This window comes from Pongo pygmaeus, chromosome 8, assembly GCF_028885625.2.
Source record: "Pongo pygmaeus isolate AG05252 chromosome 8, NHGRI_mPonPyg2-v2.0_pri, whole genome shotgun sequence".
NCBI classification, from domain to species: Eukaryota; Metazoa; Chordata; class Mammalia; order Primates; family Hominidae; genus Pongo; species Pongo pygmaeus.
This window is the reverse complement of record NC_072381.2, coordinates 23,442,645-23,467,924: the sequence shown is the minus strand read 5'-3', so window position 1 is coordinate 23,467,924 and position 25,280 is coordinate 23,442,645. Positions and strand designations below refer to the sequence as shown.

The 25,280-nt window shown below is 40.6% G+C and overlaps 1 protein-coding gene across 2 annotated transcripts in view; it reads left to right on the top strand.

The window, feature by feature from the left end:
* Positions 1-25,280, top strand: part of C8H10orf67 (chromosome 8 C10orf67 homolog) — a 162,276-nt gene that overhangs the window by 54,843 nt on the left and 82,153 nt on the right. For both annotated transcript variants that reach the window (XM_054436314.2, XM_063669644.1), the window contains exons 6-8: positions 2,122-2,269; positions 3,433-3,491; positions 11,318-11,383. In XM_054436314.2, the coding sequence (XP_054292289.1) occupies positions 2,122-2,269; positions 3,433-3,491; positions 11,318-11,383 (273 nt within the window). The remainder of the gene's footprint in view (positions 1-2,121; positions 2,270-3,432; positions 3,492-11,317; positions 11,384-25,280) is intronic.

Genomic DNA, 25,280 nt, shown 5'->3' with positions numbered 1-25,280 from the left:
CGTCTGAATAGTTAATTACTTGCAGTTCCCGCAGCTGACAGATGGTGGGGACAGAGCTAAGGGTTAATCTCGGAAGAACAGGGGTTGTGGATTGATATGTGGAGGACAAACCCCCGGATTTAATGTTTTCCTTGCTTCCTGCTTTCATACAAAAAGATTCTTAGAACCCGTAGTTAGGTATTAGCTGCTACCATTTGTAAATTTTACACTTCATCTGATGAATTCAAATAGTTCTTCTTTAGTTTATGAGAATTGGGTGCTCGTGTAATCCTCTGTGGATGTTCATATTCTGCCACTGTTAGGAAAAGTATGCTTAAGCCTATTAAGGCCAGTATTGTTTGTTTATTTCTTTCCACACACACACACACACACACACACACACACACACAAACCTTTTAGTCTATAAATTTATTCTGTGATAGTCTCAAATTGAACAATGTGGGACAAGAAATTAATGACTGGGATTCTTCCTTTATTAAGAAAACAGTGTTGTTTATTAACTACTTACTAGGTTTGTTAGTTCTCATTAGTTAAGATGAATTGGGCTCAAATAATTTAAATGAAATGGTGAATCAAAGTCATGAAGATTTGTAATTGAGCTTAGTGCAAAATTTAACAACATATTTTAAATATTACTAACTCTTAAACACACACACACACACACACACATATATATACCATACATAATTTCATTAGTAAGTCACTTGTTTTAAAGGACTTATTAATGTACTTATTAATGTACTACAAACAATTTAAATCACTTCTTTTTCTTTAAAACTGTTACAGGGGAAAATGTTTTAATAATTTACTTCCACGTATCCTTAAACTTAAATGAAAGTGTAGTTCCAAAGGGAAATCAGTCAAAAGAAATTATTTTGTTTTTGATGGAAGATTTTATTTTTATTTATTGCCATCATGGAATTACTGTAAAAAGAATAAGTTATAATTCACCTGTGATGACCTTAAATTCAAAAGTATTTTTAATGTCTATAGTAATTTTGAACAAGGCATGTAGAATCTTCTATCTCCTTTGGCATAATAGTATTTTGAGATTGTATAATCTGTTTAATATCGTACCACAGTAAACTATAAAGTTCTGCACCAGCTTCCCCAATCCATTACATCTTAATTTTTTTTTTTAATGTGTGGCAGTAAAATCTAGACAACCATAAGGGAGGATATTCAGATGTTTTCAATAGCTTTGAAACAGACAAGAAGAAGAAGGCAAAAAAAAAAAAAGAGTAGCTGTCCCAATAAGCGCGTCTATTGCGTAAGAAAAAGCTCTCCCATAATGGACATGGCAAGATTTAAACAAAAGACGCACATAATAAAAATGTAAATGAGTTTGCTTTACTAAAACTATAACTTTAAAGTCTTTTGTTGTAAGTTATCCTGAAACCTTCTTACAAGGTAATCACTGTTTGCATAGAGATTTAAACCGAAGTCTTCAATAGCATTAAACGCCTGCACAGACCCCGTGTGACAAGCATGCAAAGCCATGTTAATGTTCAGAATATGAATTGCCTCTGGGTGGCTCCTCCACCAAGCAGAAAACCAACTGTGTGGATATCCGTGTGCCTGATGGACTCCATGCGGCTCCCAGCCTGAAAACGTCACCACTTTGACATGTGATGTGCTCCTCATGACACTGGCAGCACTGACACTGGGAAATGCCACAAAGGCAACAAGCCCCCCTCCTTAGCCATGCACTCTGCCACCCCCTGGCGCTGCCCGTCCTGGTCCCCCCAGCCTGCCTAGTTACAGGCGGACAGCACTTCAGACACACACAGAGGGAAGTGTGGGTGGAGGGGCCCCAGCTGCCTCCCCGGACACAGCCTCCATAATGAATTGACCTGAATGATGAGGGCACACAAACAGTATGATATGCATTATTCCTGTCAATAAAATGTCCCCATGTGTTGAGGTCTTTGTAGAGAATGTACTGGAGCCTTTCTTCCAGCAAGCTCTATTTAGGCTCCTTCCTTTTTACTATTCTTATTATAAGTGTGTAATAGAATTCAGAAAATTATATGATAGCTTTTCTGTATCTGTATTGTCCTTGTCTTGCATATTTAAATCCTTGGCTCCCTGCTTAGGAATATGGCATTCTCCATCTTTTAGGAATCTTTTGCCAAAGAAACCAGCTCTCCAAAATCAAACCTAGAAAAGGAAAATTTGGAGTACAAAGTGGAAAATGAGAGGCTGCTTCAGATCATTTCAGAGCTTGAAGAAGAAATCCAGATCAATCTAAAAGAAAATTCAGCATTAGGTAACATTTTGAAATCACTTTTGAGAAAAATCTATATATTGGTCACTTTGTAAAGCTCATAACTATGTTTGTCTTTTCCAAACATACATTCGTTTGGTTATTTACATTTGAAAGATCAATTTCATAGCCATCTTTGCTTTTTATTGAAGATAGCATTTCTTGCTTGGGACAGAGGATGTGTTTGTAGTTGTACCCCTGAGCCATGTCATGTTAATTCAGGATGTTGTTTCAAGACAGACATTGGCCTTTGCAAAAATTTGCTAATCAATGCTCCATTTCACTTAGCAATATTATAGCCAGATAGAAACTTTTGCTGATTTCTTTCAGATGCTTAACTGATTATCTAAACTTGATAACATTTAAATACTTAAGAATGCATATAGGGATATGCTTTGAAGAGTTAGCCCTTCAGGAAAATATGCTAGTACTTAGTAGTTACTTCAATTTTTGATACAAAGCTTAAATATACAATTTCATTTGTGTACTTAATACCCCTTTTCTTTCATACCACAAACATTGGTGAAAGTTGTGTTTAAATCACCGAAGTTGTTAGAACATGTGGAAAAGAGAAAAAAATAATCACCAAGGTGAGATTGCTCTAACGTATTTTTTCATTTAACTGTGATCCGAGTGATTATGTTAATTACATGATGTTGTCCTTAATCTTCAGTATTCAAAGAATGAGCAGGCAATAAAATGAATTATAGCAAAATATCAGTAAAATGAGATATACTATATTAATATTATCCCTTGGATGTAAAATTCTACCATGCCAGTATAGTCTCGTTCTCTTCTGCTGTGGCATAGCGAGGCTTTTTAGTTTTGGGTCGTTCTTATTAAGTCATAAACTGCCACCTGCTAAAGCTCTTTGTATTGGCTGTGACTAACAGCAAAAATGTCCGTCGCTAGTATTGATGAAAAGCTTTCAGCCCTCAGCCACACTTGGATCTTGAACTTACTTCTTAATCCCTATCTGACCAGCCATCTGAACAGCAGGAAGAAGGCTGTGAATGTCAAGGGCAGTTGTGAAGGTCACAGTCCTGCTAGGCCTTGTGTCCACTATGCCTGCTAGTGCCCCACAGCCTGCCCTGAAGCAGGCCATTTAAATACAGGGGCATAAGCGTGTAATTTCATGGTTGGCCTCTCTCTCCTTTTGTTTACAGAAGATGAACTTATAAGTATGAAAGAGATGGCAGAAAAGGATCACAAAACTATTCAAAAGGTACTATAACGTTTTTACGTTGATAAATGACTCTTTTAAATGGAACTATAGGCGCAATTGGCCAAATAACACTGTGTCCAGAGTGTCTTATGACATAGAGGAAAGTTGATTCACATATTTAATCTCTCCCCACTATTTGGGAAGGGTGACTAGAGGCAAATAAGGACTCCATCTTGAAAACTCACGAATGTGTAGATACTTCTTTTGTTTGGGATCACTGACCATCTGTCTGCCTTGTTGATTTTAAGGCACCGAAAAGTTACATGACACAGACAAGTCTGAAGATGAGCTTGCAGTTAAGGAAAAAATTATATTAAAATGAACAGTCTTATTTTCAGATCAGATGTTAGTTGATGTTCATGAATGAGCTGGGCTTATGTTATCTGGTAAATGTTTAGAGCAGGGAATTCTTTTGGTAGAACAAAAATCAAGATTTCCAAGGTGGGGCGCAGTGGTTCACACCTGTAATCCTAGCAGCTTTGCAGGCCAAGGTTGGAGAATCTCCTGAGCCCAGAAGTTCAAGGCCAGCCTGGAAAACATAGTGAGACCCCCGTCTTTATAAAAATAAAAAAAATTAGCCGAGTGTGGTGGCACATATCTGTAGTCCCAGCTACTCGGGAGGCTGAAGTAGGAAGATTGCTTAAGCTCAGAAGTTCGGGGCTGCAGTGAGCTAGAATTGCACCACTGCACTCCAGCCTAGACAACAGAGTGAGACCCTGTCTGAAACACACATACACACACACCACCAACCCCCACAACCACAAGATTTCCTAGTGCATTGAATTTAATGCAGTAGGATCTCAGCAATTCCTGCTCTCCCTGCACACGTGGGGCTCCCCAACTCTGTTCTCATTTATCCATAAACTTCCCTATTGTGGCTCTCAGTTACCATTCTGTTATGGTCTATCTTCCCTGCCCTACTGGAGGCTCCATGAGGGTGGAAACTGCCCTCTCTGGTCTCTTAGTGGGGAGCATGATGCCTGAGGCACTGAAAAATACTCCAAGAGAGGAATAGAATAAGAATGCATTTACAGTTCAACAGTTTACAGATAAACAAGCAGATTCACATCCCCAAATTATTCCAGATAAACATAAATGTCTTCCAGTAACTGAACCGAGTATCCGTTTTTAAGTTAAAATGGATTAAAATCAGACAAAATTAAGAATTCAATTTCACATTTGCACTAGCCACATTTGAAGAGCTCAGCCACCACATGTGCCTAAGTTTAGGTTCAGATTTCAACCAGGCCTGATATTGCCATTCAAGATATTCTTTTTTTTAATTTTTAAAAATGTTTTGTCCTTTATTTCTTCTAAAAAAATGGGATATATATGCAGAACGTGCAGGTTTGTTACATAGGTATACGTGTGCCATGGTGGTTTGTTGCACCTATTGACCCATCCTCTAAGTTCTGTCCGCTCACCCCGCAACCCCCCAACAGGCCCTGGTGTGTGTTTTTCCCCAATCTGTGTCCATGTATTCTCAATGTTCGACTCCTACTTATGAGTGAGAACATGTGGTGTTTGGTTTTCTGTTCCTGTGTTAGTTTGCAGAGGATGATGGCTTCCAGCTTCATCCATTTCCCTGCAAAGGACATGATCTCATTCCTTTTTATGGCTGCATAGTATTCCATGGTGTATATGTACCACATTTTCTTTATCCAGTCTATCACTGATGGGTATTTGGGTTGGTTCCATGTCTTTGCTATTGTAAATAATGCTGTGGTAAACATACGTGTGCATGTCTCTTTATAGTAAAATGATTGATATTCCTTTGAGTATATACCCAGTGATGGGATTGCTGGGTCAAATGGTATTTCTGGTTCTAGATCCTTGAGGAATACTCCATACTGTCTTCCACAATGATTGAACTAATTTGCATTCCCACTGACAGTGTAAAAGTGTTCCTATTTCTCCACAGCCTCACCAGCATCTATTGTTTCCTGATTTTTTAATAATTGCCATTCTGACTGATGTGACATGGTATCTCATTGTGGTTTTGATTTGCATTTCTCTGATGATCAGTGATGTTGAGCTTTTTTTCACATGTTCATTGGCCACGTGAATGTCTTCTTTTGAGAAGTGTCTGTTCATATCCTTCGCCCACTTTTTGATGGGGTTGTTTTTTTCTTGTAAATTTGATTAAGTTCCTTGTAGATTCTGGATATTAGACCTTTGTCAGATGGGTAGATTGCAAAGATTTTCTCCCATTCTGTAGGTTGCCTGTTCACTCTGATGATAGTTTCTTTTGTGCAGAAGCTCTTTAGTTTAATTAGATCCATTCGTCAATTTTGGCTTTTGTTGCAATTGCTTTTGGTGTTTTTGTCATGAAGTGTTTGTGCACACCTATGTCCTGAATGGTATTGCCTAGGTTTTCTTCTAGGTTTTCATGGTTTTGAGTTTTACATTTAAGTCTTTAATTCATCTTGAGTTAATTTTTGTATAAGGTGTAAGGAAGGGGTCCAGTTTCAGTTTTCTGCATATGGCTAGCCAGTTTTCCCAGCACCATTTACTGAATAGGAGATCCTTTCCCCATTGCTTGTTTTTGTCAGGTCTGTCGAAGATCAGATGGTTGTAGATGTGTGGTGTTATTTCTGAGGTCTCTGTTCTGCTCCATTGGTCTATATGTCTGTTTTGGTACCAGTACCATGCTGTTTTGGTTACTGTAACCTTGTAATATAGTTTGAAGTCAGGTAGTGTGATGCCTCCAACTTTGTTCTTTTTGCTTAGGATTGTCTTGGCTGTACAGGGTCTTCTTTGATTCCATATGAAATTTAAAATAGTTTTTACTAATTCTGTGAAGAATGTCAATGGTAGTTTGATGGAAATAGCATTGAATCTATAAATTACTTTGGGCAGTATGGCCATTTTCATGATATTGATTCTTCCTATCCATGAGGATGGAATGTTTTTTCATTTGTTTGTGTCCTCTCTTATTTCCTCATTCAAGATATTCTTAGATTTTAGATAAAACTACTTTTAAGAAGTATTTTTCAAAGAAATGGTTACCCTGATTGGTCAGAGGTGGGAGATGTTTCCCTGATAACTGAATCTCTCACAGGTTTTCACAAGGGGAGTTCATTTTCTTAGGCTTCACCCTATTTGCAGTGACGATAATGTAAATTCCATTTAATCTTCTTGGCATCAACCTCTAAGGTCAGAAATAAAGTCTCAGCCTTCTAGTTTCACTTAATAACCAACCAGGGAACCATCACCAGTTCTTCCTTTCCTCCTTCCTTTCCTCCCTCCTTTCCTCCCTCCTTTCTCCCTCCTTTCCTCCCTCCCTCCTTTCCTCCCTCCCTCCCTCCTTTCCTTCCTCTCTCCCTCCCTCCTTCCCTCCCTACCTCCCTCCTTCCCTCCCTACCTCCCTTCCCTCCCTTCCCTCCCTTCCTTCTCTTCCCTCCCTTCCTTCCCTCCCTTCCCTCCCTCCCTTCCTTCTTCCCTCCCTTCTTTTTTCCCTTCCCTTCCCTTCCCTTCCCCTCCCCTCCCCTCCCCTCCCCTTCTCTTCCTTGTCTCAGGCTCACTCTGTCCCTAAGGCTGGAGTACAGTAGTATGATAATGTCTCACTTGCAGCCTCAAACATCCAGGCTCAAGCGATCCTCCCATCTCAGCTCCCAGAGTAGCTGGGACTAAAGAGGAGTACCACCACACTTGGCTAATTTTTTATTTTTCTATTTTTGTAGAAACAGGGCCTCCCTATATTGCCCAGTCTGGTTTCAAACTCCTGGCCTCAAGTGATGCTCCCACCTCGTCCTCCCAAAGTGTTAGGATTACAGGTGTGAGCCACTGCACTGGGCCCGGTTCTTTATTGAAAATGTTTCTCAAGCTCTTCAGTCTGTGCTACCACTGGTAGAAATGAGTAGCATGTACTTCCTACTCTCTATAAGGAATACAATAACCAATTAAAGCAAAAAAAAAAAAAAATCTCACTGGTAAGCCACCAATTGATGGCTGGCTATATCTGGCAGTTTAAATATGTCAGTTAAGTGCTGCCTCAGCTTTCTAAATCTGCACTGTGCCATGGTGGCCCCTGGCCACATGTGGCTATTGAGCACTTGAAATGTGGCCAGTGCAAGTGAGGAACTAAGTTTTAATAATTTAATTTCCAATTATTTAAATTCAAATTTAAAAACTCATTTCAGTTCTTGGAAAACCTTTCTGTATATTTTTGATAACTTGGATATGTGACTCTACTTTTTCGTTTGTAAATTTTATGAAATCTGAATACAAATAAAGTATTTCCAATGAAAACGTAGCTCCCGAATTGAGATGTGCTGTGAGTGGAAAATACACACTGGATTTCAAAGACTTGGTGTAAAAAATGTGAAATGTCTCACTAATAATTTTTTATATTGATTACACATTGAAATAATATTTTGAATATATATTGGGATAAAAACACATTATTAAAATTGCTTTTACCTATTTCTGTTGCCTTTTTAACACAGCTACTATAAAATTCAAAATTATATATATGACTCACATTATATTTCTGATAGCTCTATTATGTATAAAGTAATATATAAATATAATGTAATATATATAACAAATTATATAATATAGTATAGCAGAGTCCTAATCTGCTTGATTTTTTTTTCAATTCTGTCTTTCTTTTCATTTTTTCTTTACATGCACTGGAACTTCTCATAGACATTGAATATAGGGACATTTTGGTACTGAGCAGAAAGAATCTAGAACCCTGGATTCCTGTTCCATTTTTGCCACTAGGTCCCCCGGGGCCAGTGCCTGTCTCCTCCTTCCTGTTTCTCCCAGGCGTACTGTGTGGACTGAATGAGATAATGAATGTCAGCATGCTTTGTCATCTGGGAAGCAGTTCAGATGTTGTTGAACAAATGACAGCTGATATTTGCTGTTTTTTTTTCCAATATCCTGCACTAAATCAATTAGTTCAGCAATTATTATCAGTTGCCTTTAAGTACTAGGCACTGTGCTACTGCTAGAAAAAATAAAATGCATGTATATACCTATGGTCCCTTCTGGGGACAGGTGAAGTCTACAGGGATAGACCAAAGCCATAGAGCAGTGAGATAGGGACTGTAAGAGAAGTGTGTACTACAGAAGAGATGCCTGACTTCATCTGGAAGATTCTAGAAAAGCTTCACAAACAGTTCCACAACCTTTCTCACGTTCTCCTGTTGAGGCCCACTGGAGCTGATTTTTTAGGTTTTGTTTGTTTGTTTGTTTGCTTGTTTGTTTGGGGTTTTTTTGAGGTAGAGTCTTGCTTTGTTGCCTGGGATGGAGTGCAGTGGCATGATCATGGCTCACTGCAGGCTTCCTGGGCTCAAGCAATTCTCCCACCTCAATCTCCTGAGTAGTGGGACTACAGGCATGCACCACACATGGCTAAATTTTGTTTTACTTTTTTCTTTTTTTGTGGAGATGGTCTCTCACTATGTTGCTTAGGCTGGTCTCGAACTCCTGGGCTCAAGGGATCCTCCCACCTCACCCTCCCAAAGTGCTGGGATCATAGGTGTGAGCCACCGTGCTGGGCTTTGGAGCTGACTTTTCCAGGCAGGCAAGAGTGGAAGAGCTGGGTACAGGGTATGAATGCATAAAGCCTGACATGGGTTTGTGGAACTGCTTGTGACTGGGTGTGGCTCCGGAGTGCAGTAGGAGTCTGATGAAACCATATAGGAAGAATCTGTAGTGGGGCAGAGAGTGGGGAGGCCAGGGGTGTGGGGAAGGGGGTGTAAGCAGGAAATGGAAGAACGGAAAGGAGCAACTCAGAAGCCTTCAGATAACCACGTGTTCCCCCCACCCTTTTTTTTTTTAAAGCCTTGGATGCACTTAAAAACAGGTTGAAAATGGGACTGAATTTGGGGAGGCTGACCTCTTGCCATCTATCTGGGCTAAGCATGGTTAGCTATGGAATTCATAGCTTTTGTGTTTTAATTCCAGGAATCAAATACCAGCTGTATCTGTGTCTGTCTTCCAGCTGCTGCCACAGTAGACTCTGTTCTCATGAATTTCACTCTGGGAGGGAGGCAGACCCGGAGTCAGAGAGCACAGTACAGGTGTGATAGCGTCAGGATGCAGAGAAGCAGAGTTTGGTGTGCGGCACACAAGAGGCATGCCCAGCCTGGACTCTACGGGATCAGGGAGGGTTGGAGGAAGGATACTGCATTAGCCACGAGAAGAGCAGTTAGAGTTAGCCAGGAAAGAGATGCAGGAGAGTTGGGAGCGGTATTCTAAGTACCACGCAAAAGCACCTTGTATAGCAAAGGGCGTGTGGTTTCCTGTAGCTGAAGAGTACATGAGAGCAAGGAGTGGCAAGGGGCAGAGGACAGTGGCAGAAGATTATATGCGTGCAGAAAGGTTTGAATTACCTTCTAAGTGCGTTGGAGAGCCTTGAACATTGCGGCAGGATCAGATTTGTGTTTCAGAAAGAAAATGAATGGGAGGGAGGAAAGCCCGGAACCAGAGTCCAGTGAAGGTGTTGCTTGGATAAGCCAGGGAAACAATAAAGAACTGAAACAAGAACAGCGACACTGAGGATGTTTATTAAATTCATACAGACATGAATTAATTAAATTGAATGCATATCAAAACAAAAGATTGAATTTTGCTAGCCTATAACACACACAAACAGCAACTGATCAACGTAAATACAAAGGCAAGTCACAAGGGAACAAGGGCCCTGCAGTGAATGGGGTTTTTGTTTGTTTTTTCATTTTTAATTTTTGTGGGTACCTAGTAGGTGTATATATTTACAGAGTATATGAAATATTTTGATACAGGCATACAATGTGTAATAATCACATGAGGGTAAGTGGGGTATCCATTACCTCAAGCATTTATCCTTTGTATTACGAACAATCCATTTATACTCTTTTAGTTATTTTTAAATGTACAATTAAATTATTGACTATAGTCACCCTGTTGTGCTATCAAATACTAGGTCTTATTCATTCTTTCTAGCCGTTTTTTTTGTACCATTAACCCTGTTACCCCACCCCTCACTACACTTCCCAGCATCTGGTAACCATCCGTCTTCTCTCTATCTCCATAAGTTCAATTGTTTCTATTTCTAGCTCCCACAAATAAATGCTTGGTTTGTTTAGAGACAGGGTCTTATTCTAGGCTGGAGTGCAGTGGTGCGACCATTGTTCATTGCAGTCTTAAATTCTTGGGCTCAAGCAATCCTCCTGCTTCAGCCTCCGAAGTATCTTGGATTACAGGCACGTGCCACCATGCCCAGCTAATTTTTGTATTTTTAGTAGAAACGGGGTTTCACCATGTGGGTCAGGCTGGTCTTGAACTCCTGACCTCAGGTTATCCACCCACCTCAGCCTTCCAAAGTACTGGGACTACCAGGTTGGTCTCAAACCCTTGGCCTCAAGCAATCCTCCTGCCTCAGCCTCTCAAAGCACTGGGATTACAGGTGTGAGCCACTGCACCCAGCCCAGTGTATGCTTCTGATAGCTCTTTTCAATTGGCATAAATGTGGTTTGATATGCACATAGATATAGTGCAAAACCCTAAAATAAGAGATGGATCACATAAAGCCTTAAGCAAAATTGTTCTTTTTGACAGAGTGGGACTTGCTTTCTTGTGATGTTACATTTTGATGGTATGGGGTGAGGAAAGGTGTAAATAAATCGGTATTTTCTGTGTATATTTTACTTGCTTGTATAATAATTCCATAATAATATAAGATGATAATCTGTAGAAATTTAATTTTCTTTTGATCAGATTGAGATCCATTTTTCTCATATTAAAATATGTTTCACTAAATTCTCTTGAGGAGGGATTTTAGGTGTTCTGTTCTTATGTTTAATAAAAATATAATTTCTTCTCTATTTCAGTTAATGGATAGTAGAGACAGATTAAGAGAAGAGCTTCATTATGAAAAGTCGTTAGTTCAGGATGTGGTAAGATGATTTACATTATTTCCTAACAAATTTGAATTCAGGAATTTAATTTAACCATGAAAGTTTTATAAACTTTATTTGTGATTGTTTCCTGTGAATGGCTCATTTCATCTTTATCAAAAATCTAAGTACATGTATAATTATAAACATTTGTAAATGGTCATTTTAAAGAAAGCAGTTTGAGTAGCACAGCAATAAATATGCTTACTAGAGTCTTGTGTAAAAAATAGTATTACCACTTAAAACCATGTATAAAATTTCTGCATTTTATTATGGAGATTTAAAACACACGAATATGAGAGCCTGCTATTTTGAAGGAATTGCTATTTTCAGTTACAAATTGCCATAAGTGACAATAAAAAAAGAGCCCAGCTAGATATTTTGGCATTCTGTGTTAGTCTCATAAGAAAACACTGCCTTTTTATGTTCTTTTAAGAGAACTTTCCAGACGGCTGGTCTTTTATCAGTTGACTACCCAGCCACCAGCCCCCCCACAGCAGCCCCCCACCCAGCTTATGGTGGCGTATTTGGCTTTCAGCTGATTACCACTAGTATGTCTTTGTTACAGTAAACTGACTGTGTTTATTATAATAAAAAATAAAACACAGCTTGACTTGCGTTCTAAATGTGCTTGAAAAGAATATGATACTGTTTGGAAGAGAAAAGGTTGCTCATAGGAAATCAACACCACTTCAGATATTGAAACATTCGCTTTTTTACAGCTTGTCACACTTTGTGCCAAGTCATGACTGTTTCCCTAACTCTGTTTTGTTACTCTCAGCACCCTGTGTTTTGGGTTCCTTGTCATAGAAATTAATGCAAAACAATTCTCCTGGATTACAATAAAGCCTTCTATGAAACCAACTTGGGAATGCAGGCAACGAAAAAAATTTATGGTTGGTGATTCGCAAAAACCATGTGTTAACAAATGTGTTATTTTGGGCCCTCTACTTTTAAATACCTGGCATATAAAAATAGACTCCATTATTTGAGTCTACTTGGTGAATTTCTTCTACCCCCACCCCCACTCTCTTCTGTCATTCCTCCAAAGTTCAGGCTTTGCTTTGGAAAACAAACAACTAAATAAATGTGCATATTGTCATTAAAATTGAAAGTGTTTTTATAGAGTGGAAAGCCAATGTTAGATTGTTTGTTAGCAGCAATAGAGAAGAAATTAAACTACTCAATCAGTGAATTTGTGCCTATACTAGGAGCAGATCCCATACTCTTTGAATTACTTTGCCTCTTTATTTTAACTGTAAGCCTTTAACGGGTGCTATTGTATTGCTCACAGGGGAACCAATCACGTTTTATTTTGTGGTTTAGAAGTTTGTGGCGCCCCAAGCTTGTTGCCAAGCAGCAAGAGCCTGCACCACAAACCCCACGACAACTAAAGAGCCTTCAGGATGCCTAGACTAGTCTAGGAGCTCATGATTTCAGTAGAGGGAGTGGGCTTGAGGTTCTTCGTGTGATGGAGGTTTCCACTGCATACCTGCTTTGGACCCATCGAGGTCACTATTTCGCCACCTTCTCCCTATCCCTGCAAGGCATTCTGTTACTCACTTGGAGGCAGCCTGGCCTTGTTGTTGCTATTTATGCTTCCTTTGTTTCTCGCTATCCTGCATTTTTCCAGGACCCAGGATTGGTGATTGCACTGAAGGGAGAGTGGGAGAAAGTGGAGTTGACCACAGTCATTCTGTAAAAATTTAAATACTTTCTAGCTAGGGTTTTGTTACATGCTTGTCTATTACTATTTTCCAATGAAAGTTATTTTCTGACCTGTTAAGAGTGCAAAAAGTCAAAGAACTGGTAGTAAAGAGGCACAGTCAGTAAGTATATGTAAACTGGCTGTGTGTGGCAGCTCACGCCTGTAATCCCAGTGCTTTGGGAGACTGAGATGGGAGGATCACTTGAGCCCAGGAGTTCGAGACCTGCCTGAGCAACATAGTGAGGCCCCATTTTTATATAAAATAAAAAAGATGAGCTAGGCATGGTAGCGCATGCCTGCAGTCCTCCTACCCAGGAGGATCACTTGAGCCCAGGAGTTAGACACTGCAGTGAGCTGATTGTACCACTGCTTTTCAGCCTGGGTGACAGAGCAAGACACTGTCTTTAAAAAAATAGATAAATAATATTTATTTATTTATTATGTATAACTTATACACATTTATTATTTATTATATATATATAATATATATGTTAGGTAAGCAATGCAACCTAGAGTGATTGTATCCTTAGAATGGCTTTTGAGGAAGCATATGAAATAATTTTGTATCTTCCCATGATTCCTAGGCTGAGTGGCTTTCATTTATTTTGAAGTTAACAGAAGAGAGGGTCCTCATCAGAAAAACACCATGATTGAACTCTTTCTCTTACTTCATTTCCATCTGCTTCATCCCTGAGCACCCTATTTCTTGGAACAATCCAGACTGGAGATAGGAAGGAAGTACATAGGTTGCCCTAGCCCCATTCTGGGGGCACAGCACTAAGTTACCATTGCAGTCTCCCTCGCTCCCACAACCAGGTTCCTGACGCTGCGTTCCCTCCAAGGCATGCCTCAAGCCTGTGCAGTCCTGTCATGTGGCAGTATTTAGCCATCCAGTTAGGAAACAGATACTTTCAGTGGCCTATGCAAAACCACGTTTACATGGAAGCTCTGCGAATAGTGGCTCTTCATCAAGACAAACGTGACACAAGCGTGGCCAAATGTGACTGTGTCCCTGTATGCCATGGAAGGCAGAGGAGCAAGTTCTGCTGTCCATGTGGTCCCTGTCTCACTATCAGTGAGTCTCTGCCCGCTGGTCAGTCAAATGTGCTCCATGCAATCTTGGACATTTATTAGTCCTGCATAGCCTTCACAATCTACTTTTTAAAATAACATTTATAAAATATAGAGACAGGGTCTCACTATATTGCCCAGGCTGGTCTCGAACTCCTCGACTCAAGCAGTCCTCCTGCCTCAGCCTCCTAAAGTGTTGGGATTACAGGCATGAGCCACTGCAACCGACCCACGATCCACTTAGGAAGTCAAAGAGCTAGAAGGCAAACCTTGTGAAAGGAAGAGCTCTCCTAAGGGTGTGTGTGAGGGTGTGTGGTTCAAAATTCATCAGAATGAGCCCCATGAATTCTTGCAGCCATCCACCCTACCTGAAATCAGCAGGTAGATTTCTCTCTTTACTCTCAGGAGATTCAGATAAGGATGCCTCAGAGTTCTTTTCCTTCTGTGCTGTTCCTTCTCCCTGAACTGACCTCTCTTGGTCAGCAGCTGGTTAGCTCCTCTCATCTTTCAGGTCGGAGATCAGATGCTGCCTCCTCTGGGAAACCTCTCCCACCCTGACTTCCCTTGCCTGGAAGAGGTGTCCACCCTCATGCTGGCATGGCATACAGTTCTCCTCTTGTGGCTTTCATCACATTCTATAGAGATGGCCTGTTATCTTACCTGCCATTTCCATTCTGTGAGCTACGGTTTTGCCCCTAAAACCTAACATGGTGGCCTCCATGGAGTAGATGGCCAATAAATATTTGTTATGAGTAAATGATGGAAGGGATAACAAAAAATATTTATTTGAGAATGACTTAACCCACACTATATATGGCATGAACTATATGTACTTTAATAAGCCCATAATACTGTTAATACACACGTAACATAGCTATACACTATACAGAGTAGGTACAGTGGGGTTTCCAGGATTAATTTCCAGGTTCCATTCCAGGGGTTCTCAACCTTTTTGGTCTCAGGATCTCTTTACAATCTTAAGTATTATTGAGGTACCCCAAGAAAATTTGGTTTAGATGGTGATACAGTTTGGATGTGTGTTCCCATCAAAATCTCATATAGAAATGTAAGCTCCAGTGTGGGAGTGGGGGCCTCGTGGGAGGTGATTGTATCACGTGGGCAGATTTCTCATGAATGGTTTAGCATCATCTCCCATGATACTGTCTTCACTATAGTGAGTCAGTTCTGGTGAGTTCTGGTCATTTAAAAGTGTATAGCACCTCCCCACTTCTCTCTCTCACTCCTGCTCCCACCATGTGAGACACCTGCTCCCCCTTCACCTTCCACCATGACTGGAAGCTTCTTGAGGTCTCCCTAGCAGCAGAAGCCCCTGTGCTTCTTGTACAGCCTGCAGAACCATGAGCCAATTGAACCTCTTTTCTCTATAAATTACCCAGTCTCAGATATTTCTTTATAGCAATGTGAGAATAGACTAACACAGATGGGTTTTATCTATTGATATTTACCATATATGAAACGAAAACAGAATCAAATTATTTATTAAATGACTTGAAAATAACAACACTAAACTCTTTACATGCTGTCATAAATGGCATATTGTTTATAAGAAAATCTTTCCCAACACAGAAAATGTTTAGCAAAAGTGGCTTTGTCTTACATATGTGTGTATTTTGTATACGTGTGTGTGTATTTTTTTTTTTTTTGGAGACGGTCATACTCTGTCACCCAGACTGCAGTGCAGTGTGCACAATCATGGCTCACTGCAGCCTCGACTTTCTGGGCTCAGGTTATTCTCCTGCCTCAACCTCCCAAGTAGCTGTGTTTACAGCCACGCACCAACACATCCAGCTAATTTTTCTATTTTTTGTAGAGACAGGGTTTTGCCACATTGCCCAGGCTGGTTGTGAACTCCTGGGCTCAAGTGATCCACCCACCTCAGCCTCCCAAAGTGTTAGAATTATAAGCATGAGCCACCACACCCAGCCACTTATTTCTGCAAATTTCTTAATATTTGGCTTCCTGGAAATTATTGAAATTCTCATAGATGCTTCTGTATTCTCTGCCATAATAAATGTCACATAGCTTCTGAAAAACTCCAGTGTCCACTTGTGAGACCGTAAGAATGAAGAAACAGTGACTAATCTCTTAGTATTATTATGAGAATAATTTAGGCCTCACAGAACCCCTAAGGTTTGGGGCACCTTAGGGGTCCTTGGACCACATGTTGAGATCTGCTGCCCCATTGAATAAGGAAGAACTCTTAGCCAGGTGTGGTTAAGTGAAATGTCTTTATCCATTTGTGATTCTGATCCTCTTCCTTTGTTTTCATTTAATTTATTTATTTACCGATTCCTTTCCCTGACACATCGCTATTAAAATGTTACACTTTCTAATACATTTACTAATACTAATACAGTTACATAAACATAAGCCATTACCCCTGCGCTCAGGGAGGCGGTCCAAATTTCCACATAAGGAAATTGCCATTTATCTCTCGCAACGTGGTGATTAGGCCAACTGCTCACCATGGGCAATATCTAGTGTTGTGCTGTTGTATTCCTATATAGAATACAAGGGTACAGGCATACATACCTCTAGAATGTGTGGTGCAGGTATAAAGTTTATTGATTAAAAACTTACAAGAAGAAAATTAACAGACAGGACACACTCCTTTGGTCTTTTATTAGCCCACCAAGAGGAGAGCTCGGGTAAGGTGAATCACAGGAATTGCTTGGGAGAGGGATACCTCACACATACCACTTTATGTATTTATAGGGAAGTTGGCCATCTAGCACGCTATATGACAATGGGAGCTTCCTGGCCAGGGAATTGTCTTTCTGAAAAGGGGAGCACCCAGAGCTGAGCTAGAGGAGGTGGCATCAATGACTTCTGTATGAATAGGAGTCCTGCAGGTCTTCCAGAGGCTCCCTTTATCCCCCTCTGAGCCATTTCACTGACCAAGCAACAGAGTGAGGAAGGACTATTGGGTCATGGGTTTGTCTGTTCCCACTAGTAATATGTAAAGGTTCATTCCCTCCTCAGAGAAAAGAGGAGTGGATTATTCACACCTACACTCAGTGGTGAAAGCACTGATCATGACTGATAGGGTGACTAACTCATCCTGGTTTGTTCCTTCTTAGCACTGAAAGCCCTACATCCTGAGAAACCCCTCAGTCCTAAAAAAACCAGGATGGTTAATCACCCTAATGGGAAGAAACATGGAAGCTTCTTTTATGAGTCCAGGGATTCCAAATAAACATAAGTTCATGTATCCAATGTATTGAGGGAGAATTCTGAGGCAGAATGGAAACTCTGTAGGAAAAAGGGCTCAAACTTTTAAAAATTAACCATATTGATATTGATTACAGGGAAAACTTATCAAGTGAGCTAGCATTCAAAATGACTCCTGCCCAAATTTTTTAAAACCTCAAAAAATTCTAGATACAGTATTACAAACATCTTTGTAAAAGCATAAAAAAATGACCAGGGACATGGGGCTTACCTGGTCAAAAGTCAAACATCAAGGAAAACACAGAGGGGTCAGTTGAGGTTTCCAAGCTGATTGTCCTGAGGGGATTTACTCATCTGCACTAAACAGAAGTCACAGTGCAGGGCATGCTAGAGTGCCTGTGTGTGTGTGTGTGCATGCACGTGTGTGTGTGTGTGTATGTGTGTGTAGGGGTAATCAGCAGTGATCTCTTGCATTAAGCTGAGAACCAAAGGTCATTCCTGCAGGATGAATGTGACCAAATGTAAACCTGCAACCTACCTAATACCCAGAGGCCTGCAGGGGAGAGTTGCCTCTGTACTGAGCAACACAAGGGGGACAATCTCTTCCTGAAGGGTTTTGAGAGGCAGGACTTACAGGGGATTTGCAACTCAAATTTGTGTTCACCGAACCTCAAACCCTCAGTTTAGTTAGTTTGCTTGTTTTTAAGAGATGGGATCTTGATAGGTTGCATAAGCTGATCTCGAACTCCTGTGCTCAAGCAATCCTCCCACCTCAGCCTCCCAAGTAGCTGGGACTACGTGCCACTGCACCTGGCATCAGTTTGGTTTTAAGTGAATAGGAAGTACCCGTGAAAGAAGCAAATGGAAATACTCTCTGTAAGGAAGTACTTTAATCCTAAGCCTCAGAGAATTCCCAGAATTCTCTCCCCTACAATTATAGGAGCAATTAATAAACATAGTCAAAGATAAGGAAGCACACAAGGAAATAAGGAACCACCTGTGTGTTGCAGCAAGTCAGGGACCCCGAACGGAGGGACTGGCTGAAGCTGCGGCAGAAGAACATAAATTGTGAAGATTTTGTGGACATTTATTAGTTCCCAAAATTAATACTTTTATAATTTCTTACGTCTGTCTTTACTGCAATTTCTGAACATAAATTGTGAACATTTCATGGACATTTATTAGTTCCCAAAATTAATACTTTTATAATTTTCTATGCCTATTAAATCCTAGGCATAGGATTTAATCTCTTAATCCCATCATCTTTGTAAGCTGAGGATGTATGTCATCTCAGGACCCTGTGGTGATTGCGTTAACTGTACAAATTGTAAAACATGTGTATTTGAACAATATAAATCAGTGCACCCCGAAAAAGAATAGAATAACAGCAATTTTCAGGGAACAAGGAAAGATAACCATAAGGTCTGACTGCCTGCAGGGTCAGGCAGAATAGAGCCATATTTTTCTTCCTTCAGGAAGCCTATAAACAGATGTGTGAGTAGGAGAAATATCGCTGAATTCTTTTCCCAGCAAGAAATATTAATAATTAATACCCTGGGAAAGGAATGCATTCACAGGGGTAGGTCTATAGATGGCTGCTCTGGGAGTGTCTGTCTTATGCGGTTGAGATAAGGGATGAAATATGCCTGGTCTCCTGCAGTGCCCTCAGGCTTACTAGGATTGGGAAATTCCAGCCTGGTAAATTCTAGTGAGACCGGTTGTCTGCTCCCGAGCTCTGTTTCCTGTTAAGATGTTTATCAAGACAATGCGTCCCCAGCAGGACATGGACCCGCATCAGTAATTCTGATTTCTGCCTTGCCCTGTGATCTTGCTCTGCCCTTTTACTTGTGATCTTTTATTGCGCTTTGAAGCGTGTGATCTCTGTGACCCAATCCCTATTCATACACTCCCCCACCTTTTGAAATCCCTAATAAAAACTTGCTGGTTTTGCAGCTTGGGGTCACCGTCACCGTCCTACCAATATGTGATGACACCTCCGGAGGCCCAGCTATAAAATTTCTCTCTTTGTACTTTTTCTCTTTATTTCTCAGACTGGCCAACACTTGGGGAAAATAGAAAGAACCTGCGTTGAAATGTTGGAGGCTGGTTCCGCCGATACCTGTGAGAAACAATACAGAGTAAAAACAACTACATGGACTTCAGAAGTTCAAGTTTTCCAACAATATTTACTGTGTGTGGCAGTTTGCCTCCAAAAGTGGATCAGGACTTGGTCCCAGTCAAGGAACCAGCAATATATGCCTAGTTGGATTTCAAAATTACTATGGACCAGCTATTGCTGTATGCCTCTTTCTTCCCTTGAATGGAGTGGGATCTCTAGTGCTTATCCTGTGTCCCGCCATGGAACATTGGCTGTGTGGGGACAGACAACTAGTCTCTTTAGTTTCTGGATCTTCAGATCAAGAGAGATTGTACTCAAGGAGCTTCATCTGCACCTGGACCTGATTTAGATAATGAGATTCCAGACTTCAAGCTGATGCTATAGTACAGTGAGATTTTTTAAGGCCTTGAGTGAAGATAAATATATTTTGTTCATGGGAAGAATATAAAATAATGGAGCCAGAAAGCAGGCAGATGAAGAAAAAGCATTTGAGGGACTCCAATTTCCGTTCATGATAAAAATTACTCTCAGCAAACTGGGAATAGAAGAGAACCTGTCAAGCTGATAAGAGATATCTACAAAACACACTATTATCATGGTTGTTAGTGAAAGGATGAAGATTTTGAGTCTGAAGTCAGAAATATGACAAGAATTTCTGCTCTTATCACTTCCATTCAACATTGTATTTTAGGTCCTAACCAGTGCAATAATGCACACACACAAAAATAAATAACATCCAGATTGGGAAGGAAGAGGTAGAACTTTTTAAATTCCCAGATGACATGATCATCTCTATAGGAAATCCTAACAAATCTACAAAAATAGCTACTAGAATTAATAAGTGAATGCAGAAAGGTTGCAAAGATCAAGATACAAAAATCTTGTACTTCTGTATATAAGCAATGAACAATCAAAAATTGAAATTTTGAAAAACACCAGTTACAATAGCATCAAACAATATGAAGTGCTTATGGATAAACATGACAAAATACACACAAAACATGTACAGTTAATAATATAAAATACTGCTGAAATGAAGACTTAAATAGATGCAGAAATATTCCATAGTTCATGATTCAGGAGATGCATATTATCAAGTTGTCAATTCTCTCCAGATTGATTTATAGATTCAACACAATCCTAATCAAAATCCCAGCAGGGTTTTTTTGTTGTTGTTGTTGAAATCAACAAACCTATCCTAAAATTTATATAGACATGCACAAGACCTGGGATAGCTAAAACAATTTTGAAAAAGAGCAAAGTTGGAAGATGCACACACCTGGTTCAAATTTGCTGTAAAACTATAGTAGTCAAGGTAAAGTGGTCTTGGCCTAAGGATAAACATGGATTGCTGGAATAGACTAGAGAATCTAGAAGTAGACCCTATGGATCATATATAATGAATTGACTTCTGACCAAGATGCAAAGGCAATTCGAGTAGTAAGGACAATCTTTTCAACAAATAGTACTGAAACAATTGGACAGCAATAAGCAAAAAATGAACTTCAACCCTTACATGACACCTCATATAAAAGTTAACTTGAAATGAATCAGAATGGTAATAGCTGAAACTACAAAACTTCTAGAATAAGGTATAAGAGAGAATGTTAGTGGTCTCAGATTTGGCAAAGATTTCTTAAATAAGAAATTACAGTTTATCAAAAATTTAAAAAGTTTAGCCAGGCACGGTGGCTCACGCCTGTAATCCCAACATTTTGGGAGGCCAAGGCTGATGGATTGCTTGAGCCCAGGAGTTCAAGACCAGCCTGGGCAACGTGGTGAAACTTCATCTCTATAAAAAATAGAAAAATTAGGTAGTCATGTTGGCATGCACCTGTAGTCCCAGATACTTCAGAGGCTGAGGTGGGAGGATCACCTGAACCCAGGGAGGTCAAGGCTGCAGTGAGCCCTGATCACACCACTGATCACACCACTGCACTCCAGCCTGGGTGACAGAGCAAGACGTTGTCTCAAACAACAACAACAAAGAGTTTACTCTTCAAAAAAATTTTTTAATGAAAAAAAAACCACAGAGTGGGAGAAAATATTTGCAAAATATATTTAACAAAGGATTTGCATCTAGACTATGCAAAGAACTCTTACAATGTAATAATATAAAAACAACCCAATTTTTTAAATGTCCAAACTATTTGAACAGGCACTTTATTTAAAAAGATATATAGATGGCAAATTATGACATAAAAAGATGCTCAACATCATTAGTCTTTAGGGAGATACAAATTAAAATCTCAATGAAATATTGCTATATACTCACTAGCATGGCTAAAATTTAAAAGGTCGACCATATAAAGTGTTGTCAAGGATATGGAGCAACTAGAACTCTTATTCTCTGCTAGTGGAAATGTAAACTATGCAACCATTTAGAAAAATATTTTGACAGCTAAAAGAAATTTCTAAAATTCCATACTCAACAGATGGTCTGGCTATCCCACTCCTTGGTATATACCCAAGATAAACAAAAGCACATGTTCACACAAACTCTTGGGTCACAAATGTTTATAGCAGCTTTGTTTGTAAGAGCAAAAAACTGGAAACACCTCTGGTATACATTAATAGATAGAGGGGAGTCTAAGTCTCTTTGTAGGACTCTAAGAACATGCTTTTTGAATCTGGGTGCTCCGGTATTGGGTGCATATATATTCAGGATAGTTAGCTCTTCTTGTTGAATTGAACGTTTTACCATTATTTAGTGCCCTTCTTTGTCTTTTTTGATCTTCGTTGGTTTAAAGTCTGTTTTGTCAGAAACTAGGATTGTGACTCCTGCTTTTTTCTGTTTTCCTTTTGCTTGGTAAATTTTTCCCTCCTCCCTTTATTTTGAGCATATGTGTTTCTTTGAATGTGAGAGGGATCTGTTGAAGACAGCATACTGATGGGTCTTGACTCTTTGTCCAGCTTGCCATTTTGTGTCTTTTAACTGGGGCTGTGTCCCAGGGAGAGATCAGAGTTCTGTACATATAACCCTGGCTGGAGTTGCTGAAATTCCTGCAGGGAGGCCCCACCCAGTGAGGAGAGCTGGATCAGGGTTCCACTTAAAGAAGCAGTCTGGCCACTATTTCTGCACAGTAGCTGTGCTGCATTGTGGGAGACTCCTCCTCATCTGAACCACCTGGACTCCCTAGAACGGGCGGGCTAGAACAGCTGAGCCAACCAAACCGTAGAGATGGCAGCCGCCTCTCCCCCTGGGAATTTGGTCCATCTCAGCCTGTCTCCAGCCTGTTGCTGCTGGCTGGCTGGAATTCCATGCCAGTGGGTCTTAACCTGTAAGGTACCATGGAAGTGGGGCCTGCAGAACAAAGCTGCTTGGCTACCTGGATTCAGTCCCCTTCCCAGGGGAAGGTACAGACAGATCTGCCACTTTGCCAGGATTCCCAGGACCAGTGTATGCAAAACTGCTGGGTCTCCATGTACACCTGAGCAGCTAGTCTGCTAAGACTCCACACACCTCTGTGTATCAGACCCAGGGCTCTGGTGATATGGGCTCATGAGGGGATCTCCTGATCCACAGGTTGCAAAGATCTATGGGAGAAGCATGGTTTCCCAGGGGAGGTCACACAATCACTCACCACTTCCCTTGGCTGGGGGCAGGGGTTCCCATGGCTCTGTGCTGCTCTTGGGTGGACATCACCCCACCCTGCTTTTCTTCATTCTCTGTGGGTCAAGTTGTCTGCCTAGTTGGTCCCAATGTTAGAATCTGGATATTTCAATTGAAGGTGCTGAATTCAGTCGCCATTTTTATTCTTCTGCATGACAGCCATGGACTACAGCTGCTTCTAATTGGCAATCTTGGCCCCTCCCCCAGCATACAGTCTTCATGGGACAGTATTATATATACTTGAAAATGATCAGGGCACAGACAAACAAAAAGACAGCAGTAACCTCTGCAGACTTAAATGTCCCTGTATGACAGCTTTGAAGAGAGCAGTGGTTCTCCCAGCACACAGCTGGAGATCTGAGAACGGGCAGACTGCCTCCTCAAGTGGGTCCCTGACCCCTGACCCCCAAGCAGCCTAACTGGGAGGCACCCCCCAGCAGGGGCAGACTGACATCTCACATGGCCGGGTACTCCAACAGACCTGCAGCTGAGGGTCCTGTCTGTTAGAAGGAAAACTAACAAACAGAAAGGACATCCACACCAAAAACCCATCTGTACATCACCATCATCAAAGACCAAAAGTACATAAAACCACAAAGACGGGGAAAAAACAGAGCAGAAAAACTGGAAACTCTAAAAAGCAGAGCGCCTCTCCTCCTCCAAAGGAACGCAGTTCCTCACCAGCAATGGAACAAAGCTGGACGGAGAATGACTTTGACGAGCTGAGAGAAGAAGGCTTCAGACGATCAAATTACTCTGAGCTACGGGAGGATATTCAAACCAAAGGCAAAGAAGTTGAAAACTTTGAAAAAAATTTAGACGAATGTGTAACTAGAATAACCAATACAGAGAAGTGCTTAAAGGAGCTGATGGAGCTGAAAACCAAGGCTTGAGAACTACATGAAGAATGCAGAAGCCTCAGAAGCTGAAGCGATCAACTGGAAGAAAGGGTATCAGCGATGGAAGATGAATGAAATGAAGCAAGAAGGGAAGTTTAGAGAAAAAAGAATAAAAAGAAATGAGCAAAGCCTCCAAGAAATCTGGGACTATGTGAAAAGACCAAATCTATTTCTGATTGGTGTACCAGAAAGTGATGGGGAGAATGGAACCAAGTTGGAAAACACTCTGCAGGATATTATCCAGGAGAACTTCCCCAATCTAGCAAGGCAGGCCAACATTCAGATTCAGGAAATACAGAGAATGCCGCAAAGATACCCCCCGAGAAGAGCAACTCCAAGACACATAATTGTCAGATTCACCAAAGTTGAAATGAAGGAAAAAATGTTAAGGGCAGCCAGAGAGAAAGGTCGGGTTACCCTCAAAGGGAAGCCCATCAGACTAACAGCGGATCTCTCAGCAGAAACTCTACAAGCCAGAAGAGAGTGGGGGCCAATATTCAACATTTTTAAAGAAAAGAATTTTCAACCCAGAATTTCGTATCCAGCCAAACTAAGCTTCATAAGTGAAGGAGAAATAAAATACTTTACAGACAAGCAAATGCTGAGAGATTTTGTCACCACCAGGCCTGCCCTAAAAGAGCTCCTGAAGGAAGCACTAAACATGGAAAGGCACGACCGGTACCAGCCACTGCAAAATCATGCCAAAATGTAAAGACCATCGAGACTAGGAAGAGACTGCATCAACTAACGAGCAAAATAACCAGCTAACATCATAATGACAGGATCAAATTCACACATAACTATATTAACTTTAAATGTAAATGGACTAAATGCTCCAATTAAAAGACACAGACTGGCAAATTGGATAAAGAGTCAAGACCCATCAGTGTGCTGTATTCAGGAAACCCATCTCACATGCAGAGACACACATAGGCTCAAAATAAAAGGATGGAGGAAGATCTACCAAGCAAATGGAAAGCAAAAAAAGGCAGGGGTTGCAATCCTAGTCTCTGATAAAATAGACTTTAAACCAACAAAGATCAAGAGACAAAGAAGGCCATTACATAATGGTAAAGGAATCAATTCAACAAGAAGAGCTAACTATCCTAAATATATATGCACCCAATTGAGGAGCACCCAGATTCGTAAAGCACGTCCTGAGTGACCTACACAGAGACTTAGACTCCCACACATTAATAATGGGAGACTTTAACACCCCACTGTCAATATTAGACAGATCAACGAGACAGAAAGTCAACAAGGATACCCAGGAATTGAACTCAGCTCTGCACCAA